Raw genomic sequence first — 16,619 nt, 5'->3', positions numbered from 1 at the left:
AGTCAGACTAATTGAAATAAACCTGGCTTATTGGGTAAACTTGTTTTATGAAACAGCCCCCAGGAGAATTACCTGTTGTAAAAACACGAAAAAAACGTATTTATTTATTTGTTATTTATTGCTCAGACATGGAGGAGCACAACCAAAATAATGTTCTTCCCGAAGACACATGCACATTACATAGCGTATCTTTTACCAACTTTATGAAAATATAAATAAATAAATAACTGATTGACAAATATACAAACGGCATACTTTCCTAGGAATTTCTTTATTTTGCAAATGTATCATAAATTGTTATCAACTCTAGCATCATAATCAGATAATCCAGGAAGATGGATAAATATGCATTATGTAATATGTTAGAATTCCTGGAGTAATACTTTACAATAAGGTCTAATTTGTTAACATTATTTAATGCATTGCTGACCTGAACTAACAATGAGCTATAATTTTACAGCATTTTGTTAATGAGTAAGCCTATTTGAAATAGTTAGCCTACTTATTGTGTATTAACTAGTGTTGAGATACAACTTTTGATTAAAAGAAAACATTAGCAAATATTCAGATGACCATTAATTAAGATTGATAATTGCTATATTGTTCTTTGCTAGCTCATGTTTATTAACTTTTGCAATGTAATGTTAACAAATAAAACCTAAAGTATTAATATTCCAGAGAAAATACACATTAGAATCAAAGGATCTGTCATGTTAAAACTCTTCTAGAACATTTTTGACAAGGTACACAAACAGAACACTTGGAAAGAAAACAGCAGACATATTCTCAACCAATCGTGTTAATGTGGCTAATTAATTGGGGACAAACGACGTAATGATGAACAGGTGACAGACAACAGAGGGTGCTTTCTGTTAATAAAACAGACACACATAAAACTCATGCTGCAGTGACTTAAGTTTGTTTTTAGTTTAATAACCTCACATTTGTTTTTGAAATGCCTCCTAAAAAAGCTTCTGCAGAGCCAACTGCTGCAATCCCAAAGGATTCTGAGAATGGAACCACTGAAACAAAAACAGGTTTGTGAGGTTTGCCAAGTCCTAAATTAATTCTTGTATGTTCCTATTAGGATTTGTTTTAGTAGGTTATGATTTCTGTTTCCCTTTATGACTTTAAATCTTGTTTCAGATGCTTCTGAAAGCTCAAGCAATAAGACCGCTGGACGGAAAGTTTCTCCACATCCATCCACGATGGAGATGGTGAAAGAAGCTCTGAAAGCGCTGGATTCCAGAAAGGGTGTTTCGGCTCAGGCCATCCGGGGTTACATAAAAGAGAAGTACACAACCGTGGATGAGACAAGGCTGAAGTTTATGGTGCGTCGAACCCTGAACAAAGGCATCGAGACTGGTGTGTTTGTGAGACCTGCGAATTCTGGGTCAACAACAACAGGTGCCCAAGGACGCTTCCGGGTAACTTCCAGTTTCTGGCATCCTTTTATGAATCATTGTTGGGGTTTTTGATATAGTTCTATTCGTGATTGTCTCCATGTCTCTTTCAGATTGCTGCCAAGACCAAAGCAAAGGAGGCTAAGGCGCAGTCAAAGGAAAATGCTGATCCCAATGTACAGAAGTCACCTAAACCTAAGAAAGCTAAGGCAACTAAAGTCAAGAGTGAAGGTAAAGTTTATACACCGTTTTCTTAATTGTAGGATTTACTTTTAAAACCACTCCCCCGGATATTGTTAGTGTACTTGTAATAACTAAATAATTTGTAAGTAGTGCATTGAAAAGACTGAAATGCTGTTTTCCTTATTTGCAACTTAATACAATGGCACAGTGAAACTATTTATTGGATCCCTTGCAATTTTTCACTCTCCAGTTGATGAGCGTTTACAGCCAACCAAACGTTCTGAACTTTAAATATGCACTGCAGTTATGTTAATCAAAAGACAGCAATTTTTATAAACCAATCATTATGCTTCATAAAATTCATTATTGGTGTAAATGAGCCTTAGAATTAAAAGCCCTTGTTCATTATTTGTAAGTCTAGTCTGTACCAAAATTCTAGTAGTTATGGCAGTTACTTGTGAATGGGTTTTTTTTTTATTTTTATATATATATGGTAGATTCTTTTTAATTGAGCGTAACCGTGCCTTTTTGGCAAGTTTTACCATGTTAGGTTTTCTCTTCCATTTATCTATCCAAGGAAAAAGCAAGGAGAAGTCCACAAAGAAAAAGGAGGCCGCAGATGTGAGTTCTGTCTTATTTTCACCTTCTACATGCGCAGACTCTCGGCTGTGAAGGCTAAACGCACACCCACCCCCTTTCTATCGTTCCTCCCGTTCTCTTAGGATGCTAAGCCTAAGACGCCTGAGAGAGATGGCACTGCCTCAAAGGTGGCCCCTGCTAAGAAGCCAAAGGCGAAGAATGCTGCAGGGGAGGGTGGAACTGAGCCCAAACCGAGCAAAGCTAAAAAAGCATCTAAAGCATCAAAAGGAGTTGAGGAACCAGTGGCTAAGAAAGCTGGAAAGAAAACTGCAAAGGCAGAGGAGGGTGAATCGGGAGAGAAAGGTGCTGCAGCCGCTACGAAAGCCCCGGGGAGACGAGGAAAAAAGTGATGCAGGGACTTGTACGGTTTTTATTCCCTACATAGTTTTATCTGTGCACTTGTTTACCAAATAAAGATTTTTACAAGAAAAATGTGGAACTGTATTTCCTTTAATCTGGTGGGAGAGGGGCAATGGTTTAAAGCTCTTCTGAGGTGGTTAGGACTAGGTTAATGGTTAACTGTCAGCTAGTGAGGGTTTTTGAAGCAATGTCATAGTGCTACACTAAAAATCTGAGACTTCTGAATCGACAGCTGTGGTTTTCAGAACTTTTTTTTTTTTTAAAGTACAACTTAAAAATTTACCATAAGGTTAATGGAAATCTTGGTTTCAAAGCTGAGGTAAGCACTAAAATATGTGAGGTGCAGTGTTACGTACACCACTCCATAACACTTAATGCAATAAATATGAGTGCACACAGTGCGGTGTCTGAAAGCAGCTGTCCATAAATGGGCAACAGAAGACACGTGGCCAAATCTCTTTTGCCAGTAAGTTTATATAAATTGTTGCAGGTAACATTTGTAGGCTAGAACCTGCAAACTAATTAGCATTTTAGCAATTCTGGTTCCATTGCCATCAATGGGCTTTGAAATTAGGTCTGTGGTAAACCAACTTAAAATATTTTCACATTTTAAATTTCTAAAATGCATCTGTTATACCCGCTTGAGATTTGTTTGTTTTTTTCCAAAAGCTATCGCTAAATGGGACTAAAGAGGTTGTCGGGGACGTTTAACAAGTAAAAAGCAGGTAAACTCCTCACGCTAACAGCCTCGTTGCTAACTATTCTAACAGACTTTCAGGGAAAATGTTTTTAAAGAGTTGTTGAAGCTTATTGGTGGTGATCAAGTCATGTGACCATGGTGCAGTTTGTTTATAGCCTGCATTAAGCTTTTTACTTTTGTTGATTGTATTTAGGCTTCAAAGGTCATAAAAGTTGTTCATTTGTGAAGATTATCATGATGAACAAAACGCGTAAGAATCAAATTTTTGTTGGTCACGGAGCTTATTTTCTGCAATAATCCAAAAGCCAATGGAAAAATCCTACTGGGATTTTGTCAAGGGAACCAGGGTGATGTGAACTTCCAGGTAGGCCTATAAAAATACATTGTCACTGCACCGCTCTATGGTTTTATCTGAGGGTGTTCTTGCGTTTGTTTGAGGGTACTTAACCCTGCATACTGTGGTTTTTCCCTTAACGGGATGTATGTTGATATCTTTATGCTATCTTTACAAGGATAAAAAGTATTTAGACTGGCTAAAGCTGATTCCGTATCAGAGTTTAAAACCAACCCTCCACCCAGGTTAAGCAGGGCAGGGCTCTGGGCCGAGTCTGAGCAGTCAAGACAATCACATTAAGACTTGCTGATCTGCAGGAAAGACGCCCGGATCAGAGGTCAGCTGACAATGGCATTCTTCACTGTGGGACTGAGACCGTGTGTGAAGCTTAATAAGACAGTCTTAACTGTGCAGTTTCCACCGAGCTTGGGTCCCTGAGGGCCTGCAGAAGCCTGGGGCCCGAAATCCCTCTGATTACCCTCTCATTAGCGTACGGCTCCCAGCCAGGTGAAATTACTGAAGAGTGGGACGGTGGGGAAGTAGAGGGAAAACAGACTGAATTACCACAGGTGGACAGGGGGAGGACAGGAAAACAGATTGATGAGGTGGATGTGTGGACAAGAAACACGGATTGAGGAAGTAAAAACAAATGGAGTGATATGAAAGAGGACAAATAGACTGGGCTTTAAAGCAAAGACAGACTCATTGAAAGAATGATAGAGGTCGGCAAACACTAAACCGTACACAGACTGAGGGAGGCATGGACAGATTGATGGAGAGAAGGAAAGATAACCTTAGGCTGAGAGTGAAGCGAAACAGCTGAGCATGGCCTGCTCTATCTGATGGGGTTTGGACTCTTCCTGGTTGTGATGAGCTACTGTGAGTTGTTACATGACCGTAACCACCATAGCCAGTGAGGGCAACAAGTCTTTGACATCTTTCTCTTTTCTGACTAATGTAATCAATCTCTCAATATATGTTTTCTTCTTTTGGAAAGTCATAGAAATACTATCATGGGTTTTTAATTGTGCTATTGGATCAAATAGGAATGCAAAAATAATATTTGTTGTAGTTCACCAGTACAGTTATAAGTTTACCCAACTATGACGACTTCCACTTTGGAAAATCCCAGAAATATGACAAGTGTCCATGGATAATACAGGCTATCAGTAAAAATATTTGCAGAGTTGGTTTGAATGGATTACTTTACAGTAAATTCTAAGTTTTATTTTCATTCCTGATGATACCTTTAAATCTCTTAAATACTTGGTTTGGTCATGTTCAAGACATGATTATGGCCTTGAGTTATGGATATGACTTGATATAGCAGCGCCTGAGATATGCTGTCCATTACCACTGAAAAAAATAATTGACTCAACTCTCAGTTTGTGAAAAGTCGTGTCATAATAATGTGCCTTCAATACATTATCAGCCAAGTGTACAGGAGAGTTTAAAAGCAGAAATGTGCAGCTTGTACTTTAATAATGCGTACCATGTAATAATGTGAGCTGTTTGAGCTGTAAAGTTGTCTAGATTGCAGGGCCGGCCCCTGAGCATATGTTTTTGGAGGCCCAACCAAAACAATTTTTAGGACAGTTAGGAAGTGACAATACAATCTCTTGCTATTCAGGCCAAGCTTTCTTATACGGTATTTCTTTCTTGCCATCCTCATCACAAAATCATCAACTAGTATGCTGAAGTTTACATGCTCTGGAGGATCTCGGGGCCCAAGTACTCAGCTCACACTGTTATAGCTGAGGGCCCTTTTGTTCAACTGTCTTTGGCAGAATCGTCAGAGTGGCTTGAGACTTCGAAGGCCTGTCCCAGCTCTGCTACATCATCTTTTTTTGTAAGTAGGACAACTTTTCTCAGTGGATTAATTTGGGACTATGCATTAGTAACATGGTGGATTTTCCTCCTTATTTTACACAAATCAAGTCGCAATAGTTTTCTGTGTCAATCAGCAGTGTCACAGATGCTGTCCACAAAGCTTCAACCCGGAACATTCTTTTAACCCTCATAATGACCAATGAATGCCCCTAAAGCATGGAATGTTAATAATACACAGACCATTCAAACACACATACACACACACACACACACACACACCTTATGAAGAGTCTGGCTTTATATCACTCTTATCTACATCCCCTCTCCAGTCAGGTCTACCCATATGCTTCAGTGCACACAAGAATGAAGGCTAGACATAAAGAGCTGAGTGTTCACCTACACACACACTCACACAGACACACACGCAGCTCTCTAATAGGACAGACCTCTGTCCTTATCTTCCCCGTCGTTCTATAATGGATGGCCATTCACACAAAGGTCACATGCACACCCTGTCAACACTCAGGCACCAGAGACGTCCCTCTGACAAGTGTCACACACAGAAGTATACACTAAATACACACCAAAACACAAGAGAATGACCTCCTATAAAACAGACCAATAAAACAAAGAGACTTCAAAAACAAAATTACGGCACTTCAGAGTGTTTGTCAACGAGAATGCTTTTTCAGTTGCAGAATTACATGTCATTACCCACATTTTGATTGGAAAATAAAATGGATTGGCTTAGTTTGGAGTAACGATATAAAAGGTTTAAAAACTGAGAGCGATATCTGTCATTACGTAAAGAACATGGTGTTTGTTGACATTTTATGAATGAATAGGCCTCAGGCCAACTTTGAGGTCTCTCAAACCAACTCTGTAGTGCTACCATCAATTCAAATATTCACATTTCTCTGGGTAAAAAGTTTGAACGCTTTGTCCTGGAAATTATAATTTATGTTTTAATTTCAGGTATGCTTCATTAGCACTATGATTTGAGGATACCTGCTAAAATGAATGAAAGCGCCACCTACAGGTCATGAAATCTTAAATATTTTGCTTATAACTTGTGAAATGTTTGTCTATGTGTTCCTTGAGTCCTGCTGAATGCATTTATAGCAAGATTGCCAGATGTGGACAAAATGCCCATGTACCATTTTGAGACTTTGATGTAAATATTTATATCTTTTAAACACTTTGACATATTGGCACAAAATTTGGTAGGGATCATTGACAGCATAACATCAAGGTATATGAGAAGTTGGAAGGCAGCACCACTTAGTGTTCCAAAGATATACAGTTTTTTTTTTTTTGCCACAATGTTTATAACTTTTATAAAATATCCTCCATAATTTGTTTTCTTGGTGCTGTTATATTCCTTTGTTCCTGTATGTATTATTTCAGAGAATTATGACTGTGATTTCTTATACCATGATCATAATAAGGATATGAATAACAAACTACTGCCAACCACCAGTGTGACTGCAAAGTACCTCAATAAGCACTGCTTGTATCTTCTGTAAACATGTGTAAATGGACCTTATGATTTTTTTATGATTTATTTTACACTTTAATCATATCCTTCACTATCATACTATCAAATACTTCTACTGAGTTACCTAACTACCCTAACTAATCAATGATTTGTACTAAATTTAGCTAGCATTGACATAATGTTCACACTGACTAGCCAGCTAACAGATAGGGACTAAAAACCACAAACTTCCAATTTTAAAATTGAAGGCTATGCTGGCTTTTAGAAATGTGTTTTTCCTGGCCTATAATTTAATGATACAATATCTGAACTGTAAGTGTCAATGGAATATTATCCCTTTTTTGAAATGTAGTTTGGCATATACATTTAAAACATACTTATTTCTATTCCTTTTCGTGTACATATTCTTCATTTTGCTTTATGACAACCCTAACAACAACAACAACAACCCTTTGTTAAAATCACTGGCCTCTCGTGGCTTATTGCTTTAGTATAGAGTTGAGAACACAACCTTGCACAAAGATGCTTAATCTGGACAGCTGTTAAAGTTGGGATGTTCAGATTTTTGGCTTGAGTAATGACTGAGGAAAATGATAAATCCATATGTGAAGGAAGAGAGGAGTGTGCATACTGTTGTCTTTTGTCCTGCAAAGGGATGCATGGTAAGAGGAGAGGCTGGCAGGCATTGTTTTAAAGACAAAGATTGGAATGGGGGTTGGGTGGGACACTTGAGGAATGTGCTTTGTGTTCTTCCTCAAAAGATAAAGGCTCCTGGAGCAAACACACGCAGCTAAGACAGACAATCATAGACCCCGAAAACTTCACGCAGCAACATATAATTTGCTGAAGCATTCAGAAGAGCTTACCACAGTAAGGACAATCATGATCTCTTGTTCACTCTTCCACCCTAATAATATGGACCCCATCATTAATACTATTTCTATTTGACAGTAGTTTCTTGTTTCAGTTTCTTACAGATTAACAACTTTGATCATATAGGTTTTAGATGCAGCCTCAAAAATGCTTTTTTAATGTCAAAAAAGGCTGTCAACATTTCAGAATCAAATAAGAAAATAGCATAATTTTTTTCTTTTTTGATTCTGAAATGTTGACAGCTTTTTGACATTTAAAAAGCATTTTTGAGACTACAAAATAGCTTAATTTTTGACACCGCCCAAAAATCTTACTGAATAAATAAATAAATAAAACCATGGTAGTATATATTGTACTACTTTTAATGTAAATTTTAGTACAAGTATTGCATCCAGACTAGAGATCTACCAATATTATTTTTTGCACGACAAACAATTCTATTTGGTTACTGTATACACATTTATGATAACTGATATGCAGAATGTTTATTTTAAATACTAGTAATTTTTTACTTTTGAATAATATTAAATACATAATTATTGAAACATTTCATTAATACAATATCAATATGCATTATAAATATTGTTGTTTTTGTTCTTTCTTTGATGCAAAGTTATTTTATACAGTGACTGGGAGGGGATGTCTTCTGATTGACTGATGATCGGATCTGCTTGATCAGATCACGGTGATCGCATGGTAATGCCAAGTGTAAACACAGCCTATGTCGTGGCCACGACAAAACTAAGTGAACCAAAGACGTCCCCTCCCGGTCACCGTAATTTTACGATCGAAATGGTAGCATATTCATATTTATTCTATATTTGTTTTGGGCTACATCTTGAAATGCTGCTTGTTTGTCAGTTTAGAAAAACTTACAACTGATTGATCAGAAAAGTGTGAACATCTTTTTAGAAAAAGAAAGAATATAGAGGTTAAACTAATTGGTGTAATTCTAAATTCTACACTTCAAAAAAAAAAATCTGTAAAATTTACGGTAAAAAAACGGCAGCTGTGGTTGCCGGATTTTTTGCGTAAAAAATATGGTAGCAAGATTTTAGGTTTTACGGGTTTAACTTAAATTTACAGTTAAATACCGTAATATCATTAGCTGATATATTGTTAATATACCAACCTATTGAAGTACTGAAATCTGTTCCTTTGTAATACACTGATAACCACCAAATGCAGGTGGACATTCATTCACACAAACACTAAACACCATCATGGTAACACACATTAAACTGAAATAATGCAATAAACATTCATTTAGGTGTAACATACAACCCTAATTTACAAAACTGATAAGAAAAAGAAGAAACAGTTATTTTAAACAAAAAAACATCACATTTGAAATGTAACGCAGGGAATTCTGCGAATGTCAATTTACGGTTATTCACTGTAAATTATATGGTTTTTTTCACTTCCAAAAGCGGTATACTACCGTAAAATTACATGTAATGTCCAATACAGTTTTTCACCATATATAGTAGGGGAATTTACCGTTAACCATTTAACAGGTTTTTACTGTAGCATTTTTACAGTCTTTTACCGTTAAAGGGTTAGTTCACCCAAAAATGAAAATCAGCCCATAAATTGCTCACCCTCAAGTCATCCTAGGTGTATATGACTTTCTTCTTTCAGACGAATCCAGTCGGAGTTATATTAAAAATTGTCTTTGATCTTTCAAGCTGTTTAATGTCACTCAGCGGGTGTTGCATGCATCAGTCCAAAATAAGTTAAATAAAAAGCGCCCACGTCCAAAAAAAAAGTGTCTCACACGGCTCCGGGGGGTGAACAAAGGCCTCCTGTAGCGAATCGATGCGTTTTTGTAAGAAAAATATCCATATTCAAAACGTAATAATCACTTTAATGTAGCTTGCGCCAACAGTTGTACAAGCAGCTCCGGGCGGATGACGTAGGAGGTCGGCGTTGCGCATGCGCCGCTCAGAAATGACGAACGTGGAAGCGCAGGGGAGAGATCAAAACAAAACAACGGTCACTTATTAGAAGTACAAAACGAGGATTTATAAAGAAGAATGTCGGAGGATTTCGATATAAGCCAAGAGGAGAATGGTTTTCCTCATCATCAGCCCGGAGCTGCTTCCGTGTACAACTGTTGGCGCAAGCTACATTAAAGTGATTATTACGTTTTGAATATGGATATTTGTCTTACAAAAACGCATCGATTCGCTACAGGAGGCCTTTGTTCACACCCCGGAGCCGTGTGAGACACTTTTTTTTAATGGATGGGCACTTTTTATTTAACTTCTTTTGGACTGATGAATGCAACAACCGCTGAGTGGCATTAAACAGCTTGAAAGATCCAAGACAATTTTTAATATAACTCCGACTGGATTCGTCTGAAAGAAGAAAGTCATATACACCTAGGATGACTTGAGGGGGAGTAATTTATGAGCTAATTTTCATTTTTGGGTGAACTAACCCTTTAAATTCACGGTTATTTTTTACAGTGTAGTTGGGACAGTGATTTTCATCCATTTACTCCATTTCAGCAATGAGAGTCTAAGGATAATTAGCTTTGAGTACATATTATAGATAATTAGCTTTGAGAATTAGAAGCAAACAAGTAAACCATCAAGGCGCATTACTGCATTAATGAATTTCAGGGGAAAATACTAATAATTGTCATTAAAAGACTGTAAACAGTCTTAATTGTTCTAAATTACTTTGTTTCTTTATGCAATATATTATTTATTTTGATCTATTTTGATTTTGGGATGTAAGTTTACCTGGACATGTTTCCATGAGATTTACTAAATACCATTGCATGCCAGATGTGTTTGCAAGAATTGGATAAATAAACTTAAAGACAGACAACCAAGGAATCTGCAACATGGGAGAAAAAGAGAGAGATGAAGCCACAGGAAGATGGAAGGTTTAAGTCAAGGACATTTTCAAGGAGTCTTGAGAAAGAACTGGTTCTTTCTTCTGAAGGGATTGGGGACGAGATCCATTGGTGTAGAGACACAAACCGGGGGGAGGGGAACTCTAAGCCCCATTCCCAAATCTCACTCGCACCTCTGCAGAGCAGAGAAGGTCATTGTATCTTCAGGGAGGAATGCTTAAAACTAGAATGTACAAGAAATCGGATCACCCCAAAACAATTATGGAAATATGCATCCGTCAGGTGTATGTGTACGTGTGCGCAGACAGTGGTATATTTGGTCAGAGATAAAAGGATCAAGGAGGAACTTGGGAAAAAGTTTGTGAAACGGAAAGAGAGCAAGAATTAAAAGGGTCATATCCATTTTTTATTTATTTAGATTTTTCTCTGAGGTCGACTTAGAACGTCTGTGAAAGATTTCATGCACCAAAAGCAGGCATAATTTAGTTTTCATGACCATTTTTACACTCTCTCTGACCCTTAGAATCTAACAGCCTTCTTAATTCAACAGTTTATCTTTTCTGCTGTGCTTTGAAAGCATATGTAAATGTGCTCTTTAGCTTTCCTTTTTTCTGTGCTTACAGGTTGCTGTCAGATCCTGTTTTGATGCCCCATCTTTCAGTAACATTCTCTTTGCAAATCTGTATAACATTGCAAAATGTTCACAAACAATCTGTGATACGAAATGTGGCACTCAAATGGTTATAATCAGATTGAAATAACCAGGAATCTAAATCTCAAAAATAAACTTCAGCCACCCATTCTCAACATTTTGGAGCCTCAAAAGGTTCTGCAGAGCGGAAGGTGCTACACAGAGTCAAATTTTAGCAGACTTTACCACATTTTACTTTTCTCAACAGTTCCTCTTGTATTTACAAATAATAGTATCCATCATATTTACCATTCAGTGAATTTTCACAGGCAAAATTAAGTCTTTTTTATATGAATCCATGCGATTGGGAATTGGGGCGAATGATTTCCCCATGCAGATTTTACAACGGGTTCAAGTTGGTAACATTTATTCACCTTGTTTACCAACAAAATACAATGAACTTATTGCATACATGCATGCTTTTTACATTGTACTCACATTGAAAAATACATTCCTGTAATTACAATTTACCCACCGAACCACCTAACATTAAGCGTATCCCATCTAAATAGCAGAAAATGTAATTTGCAATTCAACATGAACACAATAGGTACATTGTACCTAACCATATTTTGACATAAATAAATAGCAGTGAAACCCATGTGATTCTTTGTTGTTAAAAAGAGAAGCAAGAAGCACAGAAAACTATTCAAAACGAGATTAAATGTATACTTTTTATTGTAACAGAAACCCAGATTACACTGACAAGGAAAATGAATCTTTTTACATAAATCAAGATATATTTATACAAATACAAGAGGCAACAGAATAAAAGTCCCTGGTTTGTTCTTGTGGGTCTCCAATGTGAAGACCAAATCCTCCAACCCATAAACCCACGTGTGGTATGAAAGGGTGGCTTTTGAATCTTGTGGTTAGTTGATGATGGACACCAGCTTCAAGTTGGTGAGTCAATAAACAAAACAGTATGGCACACGTTCAAAGGTCGTGTCGAGTCTTTCGGCTATTCATAAAACAACAGACAGTCTTTTATTTGGTCTCTTTTTAGTGCCAGTCAAGTGTTGCAGATCTCTATGTGTGTGTGTGTTTGTGTGTATTTGTATAAGCATGTATATTTCACATATTTTATCCACCAATGGAAACTCTGCGTCATTCATGTCTTTCTCTTCAGAAAAAAAGTGCCAAGACTTTTGTGCTTGTTTTTCTTATTGCTGCTCACATACACACTCACACACAGAGTGCATCATTTAAAAATAAAATACCAATTACTTGGCACTTAGTGTGTGTGAGTATGCGTCCGTTCACGCACAGCACATCCATAAACGAAGGATGAAGAAGTCGTCATTAATAATCTTATACTTGTATCCAAATTCTTGCATTATAAAGATCATATTTCTCATCTTTTGCTGTATATCCTCCTTCAGTCTCTTCAGTATGAAAGTCTCCTTTAGAAAAATACTCTGCAAAAATGGAAATACTTCATCACTGTCTTTGCATTATGATGTCAGAGCAAGTCTTTGCTTTTGGATTACATCATGTGGCTCCCAAAAATGTTGAAATGGTGGAGGTTACATCCCTACGAGGCCCGTTTGATATCACAAATGACGCTTTGTAATATTAGTGGTATTACAGTGATAGTTCTGACAGGTTCCCGGACTGGTTCCCTTTAGGTAGTCTTGGAAGCAAGTAAGCCATTTGATCCTTAAGTGACCCGGTAAAAAAGGAAGTACAAATGTTCCTGATTGTGAGTGGGTAGGTTACATGAAGGTTCTTGGGCAACTCAACAAGCGTTTGTGTGTGTGGATGGTTCACTCAGTAGAGCACATTCCCTGGAGTTTTGTTTTGAATCCCAAGAGCCTCAATGCTAGACAGAATCTTCTTCTGATGACCAGCCAGAGTTATTCCCAAACGTAGCAGATCCCTGAGAAGCGGAAGCAGAGAGAAATAAAAGTTTAATAAAGAATTAGATCTTAGCTTTTAATGTAACAGCAGCGATGAGCTTAGAAAAGATTAGATTGTGGTGTTTACATATTTGAATGAATAAAGATATACACTACGGTTCAAAAGTTTGGATTCAAATTTTTACAAATAATTTAACTCAGCAAGGATGCATTACATTGGTCAAAAGTGAGCGTCAAGACTTTAAAATTGTCACAAAAGTTTTCTAAATCAGTTCAATTCAAAGCACCAAATCAGCATATTAGAATGATTTTTGATCATGTGACACTGAAGACCGGAGAAACGATGCTGAAAATTCAGCTTTGTCATCACAGGAGTAAATTACATTTTACAATATATTCAAACAGAAAAACATTCTTTTATTAATTAAATGGATAGATTTGTAATCAAATGCAGACTTGATGAAAATAAGAGACTTCTTTCAAAAACATTAAAAAGTTATATAATGTAATCTTTTTATTTAATTTCTTTGTTATATTTTAATAACATTTGTTTTTATTTTAATACCTGATTGGGTAAAACAAATTGTTCAAATAAGTAAATGAAATGAATATGTTCTAGGGACAAATTATATATTAGTGAAAATATATGCATAATGTTTAATCAGCTTTAGTGAACTTCAGAGACTTCAGAAACAATTTACCAACTCCAAACTTTTTAATGGAATTATAAAATAAAATAAAATAAAATAATACTTTTAATTTCAAATTTTTTTTTGTTTCTATGTCTTTGTTTATTAACATTTATTTTTATTGTTATAAATTTGACTGCAAATTTATTTATTTACTCTTTACAGAGGAATTTTTTTTTTAAATCTTCCTTGTAATTAAGTACTATGTTGTTCTATTATAACTGGATTTCAGTATATTCGACAAATGAAAGATGTTGTTGAATGAAGGTGCAGTTCTCTTCACTCACTCTGTGGTGATGTGGGCGAGCAGCTGCATGGATGTGTACCCAGCCTGTAGAAAGCTCTCCTCGTAACGCTCCATCTTAATGGCCCTGAGCCAGTCTCCCACTGTCCCACAGGATGTGGGCGTCAGAGGGGAGCGCTGGTCTAACAGAGGGTGAGAGGGTCTGAGGAGCAAGAGAGAGCTATGTGTTAAAACGCATGTAATTGTCCATATTAAGATGATGTCTTGAGTCGGCCTGCAGGAACAAACGGAGGAAGACTCTGAAAGCTTTCCCTTGAGGAGAGGGGGAGGGCAAAGACCAAAATGTGACGGACAGATATGTGGTCATACTGAGTCTTGATTGACAGACTGACAGGCCGACATGCTGAGAGGGGAGGGGCAAGACTAACATACAAGAGGCCATACTGTGTGTACAAGAGCGAAGCTAATGAAATGACGGACAGAGTGAGATGCCACTAAACCTAAAACAGGAACTGCTATGTTCTTGATTGACAAGCATTGTTGGGTAAATGCATTACTGTAATCACATTGCTCACTTTTTTTTTTTTTATCTGTGAAAATGCTAATGGCCTAAGACTTTTGCACAGCAGTGTATTCTTCAGTAATCTTGTTACTGTCTAACATTGATTTTGGGTTGACACAGTAACATAAAACCGATAGCAACAGAACTAAAAAAATGAAGTGTCCTTGAATTTATTTGATTCTAAATCAAAAAAATCAATTGGCAATTTCATGCATGCTTTCCATGGAAAAAAAGTAGTAAAAAAGATGTAGATTTATTTGCCAGGTCTTTGTGGTTTTTGGACCTTTTGCTGTGGCTTTTTGAAGCAACTGAAATGATAAGTGATATAGGGCTGTAATGGATATGAAACGTACCCTGCCCCCTCTTGGGCGGTGATTTTAAGCGAGGCAGGATTGCGAATCAGCTTGTCGAGTGCTGAGACGATGTTGGAAAAGCGTGGCCGTGCCGTCCGCTCCTTCTGCCAGCAGTCCAACATCAGCTGGTGCAGGTGAGTGGGACAGTCAGGAGGAGGAGGCAGCCGGTAATCCTGCTCAATGGCATTAATCACCTGATTGGGTAAAACAGATTGTTACCCCAGCGACTTAAAACTGGTTTTGTGGTCCAGGGTCACATATTAGCACTTTTAAAATATTATTGTTTCATTCTGATTAGGCTGATATTGTAAACATCTTTTTTGTAATGTACACCATTCAACATTTGGTGTTGGTAAGATTTTTGAATAACAACAGTCTATTTTGTTCATCAAGGCTGCATTTATTTGATTAATAATTCAATAAAAACAGTAATATTGTGAAATATTATTATAATTTAAAATAGACATTGTCTATTTGAATATAAGTTAAAATGTAATTTATTTCTGTGATTCAAAGCTGAATTTTCTTAATTGTGACTCCAGTCTTCAGTGTCACATGATCGGAAATCCTTCTAAATCATGCTGATTTGCTGCTTAAGAAACATTTCTGATTATTATCAATGCTGAAAACAGTTGTGCTGCTTCATATTTTGTGGGAACCATGATATATTTAAGTTTTCAGGATTTTAAATGTAAAATAGAATATTTTGTAACATTAAAAATGTCTTTACTCTCACTATTGATCAATTTAAAGTGACCTTGCTGAATAAAAGTATTAATTTCAAGAAAAAAAATCTTACTGACCCCAAACCTTTTAACTATAGTGTAACAAAAAGCAATATCTGAAAACATTTTGCCTATTGGCCATAACAAAATTAACTATCAACCACAGGTAGTGGACACAATTTCTATTGCATCTCTGATTCAATCTAAAGTCAAATTTAATGTAAAACAAAATGCAATCGCATTAAAATGTCAAACATCACAACCACATACATCTTGATTGCTCATGTCCCAGTATGGCCGCTCTCCGAACGACATCACTTCCCACATGACAATTCCGTAACTCCATACATCTGATGCAGAGGTAAATTTACGGAATGCAATGGCCTCGGGTGCCGTCCAACGGATTGGAATTTTACCACCCTGAAAAAAAGCATTTTAGAATAAATCATGATGCTTGTATTGCTAGACGTGCCTGCTTGCATTTTTCATGTGAAGTACTTAACGTTTCGTAAGCATTTGCTCTTACCAGTGAGCTGGTGTACGTAGGATCAGACGAATTCTCTTGCAGGAATCTCGACAGACCGAAGTCAGACACCTTGCAGACCAGGTTACTGTTGACGAGAATGTTCCGAGCAGCAAGATCACGATGTACGTAGCTCATTTCAGAGAGATATTTCATTCCCGACGCGATGCCGCGCAGCATGCCGACTAACTGTATTGGAGTAAACTGACCGTCATTGAGCTGGAGAGAAAGAAAGATCCACGTCAGTCAGACTTTGTGTACGAGAGCCAATGAGATGGTTTCGTCAA

At 37.0% G+C, this 16,619-nt stretch overlaps 2 protein-coding genes across 4 annotated transcripts in view; one reads left to right on the top strand and one right to left on the bottom strand.

The window, feature by feature from the left end:
• The first annotated feature begins 887 nt into the window (after positions 1–887).
• h1m (linker histone H1M) lies at positions 888–2,657 on the top strand. Of its 2 annotated transcripts, none has more exons than XM_016552313.1 (5): positions 888–1,037; positions 1,147–1,427; positions 1,517–1,634; positions 2,137–2,207; positions 2,309–2,657. In XM_016552313.1, exons 1-5 carry the CDS (start codon positions 956–958, stop codon positions 2,573–2,575), a joined length of 819 nt encoding a protein of 272 aa, XP_016407799.1. In that variant the 5' UTR covers positions 888–955; the 3' UTR covers positions 2,576–2,657. The 2 variants fall into 2 exon arrangements, with proteins under 2 accessions (XP_016407799.1, XP_016407800.1); XM_016552314.1 differs by having other exon boundaries at positions 889–1,037; positions 2,164–2,207.
• A 9,453-nt stretch (positions 2,658–12,110) lies between these two features.
• ephb4a (eph receptor B4a) overlaps positions 12,111–16,619 on the bottom strand; it is a 42,947-nt gene continuing 38,438 nt past the window's right edge. For both annotated transcript variants that reach the window (XM_016552272.1, XM_016552273.1), the window contains exons 13-17: positions 16,336–16,551; positions 16,080–16,229; positions 15,085–15,278; positions 14,213–14,371; positions 12,111–13,256 (exon numbers count right to left, since the gene is read on the bottom strand). In XM_016552272.1, coding sequence (XP_016407758.1) covers positions 13,148–13,256; positions 14,213–14,371; positions 15,085–15,278; positions 16,080–16,229; positions 16,336–16,551 — 828 coding nt within the window. In that variant the 3' untranslated portion in view covers positions 12,111–13,147. The remainder of the gene's footprint in view (positions 13,257–14,212; positions 14,372–15,084; positions 15,279–16,079; positions 16,230–16,335; positions 16,552–16,619) is intronic.

Source organism: Sinocyclocheilus rhinocerous, unplaced genomic scaffold, assembly GCF_001515625.1.
Source record: "Sinocyclocheilus rhinocerous isolate Xijiao unplaced genomic scaffold, SAMN03320098_v1.1 scaffold285, whole genome shotgun sequence".
Taxonomy (NCBI): domain Eukaryota; kingdom Metazoa; phylum Chordata; class Actinopteri; order Cypriniformes; family Cyprinidae; genus Sinocyclocheilus; species Sinocyclocheilus rhinocerous.
Note: the sequence above shows the minus strand (reverse complement) of the source record. Positions and strands in the feature narration are given on the sequence as shown.

Coding starts and splice junctions, on each gene's coding strand:
- h1m (XM_016552313.1), top strand. CDS start 956: ATGCCTCCTAAAAAAGCTTCTGCAGAGCCAACTGCTGCAATCCCAAAG. Junction 1,428..1,516: donor GTGCCCAAGGACGCTTCCGG/GTAACTTCCAGT, acceptor TGTCTCTTTCAG/ATTGCTGCCAAGACCAAAGC. Junction 2,208..2,308: donor AGAAAAAGGAGGCCGCAGAT/GTGAGTTCTGTC, acceptor CCGTTCTCTTAG/GATGCTAAGCCTAAGACGCC.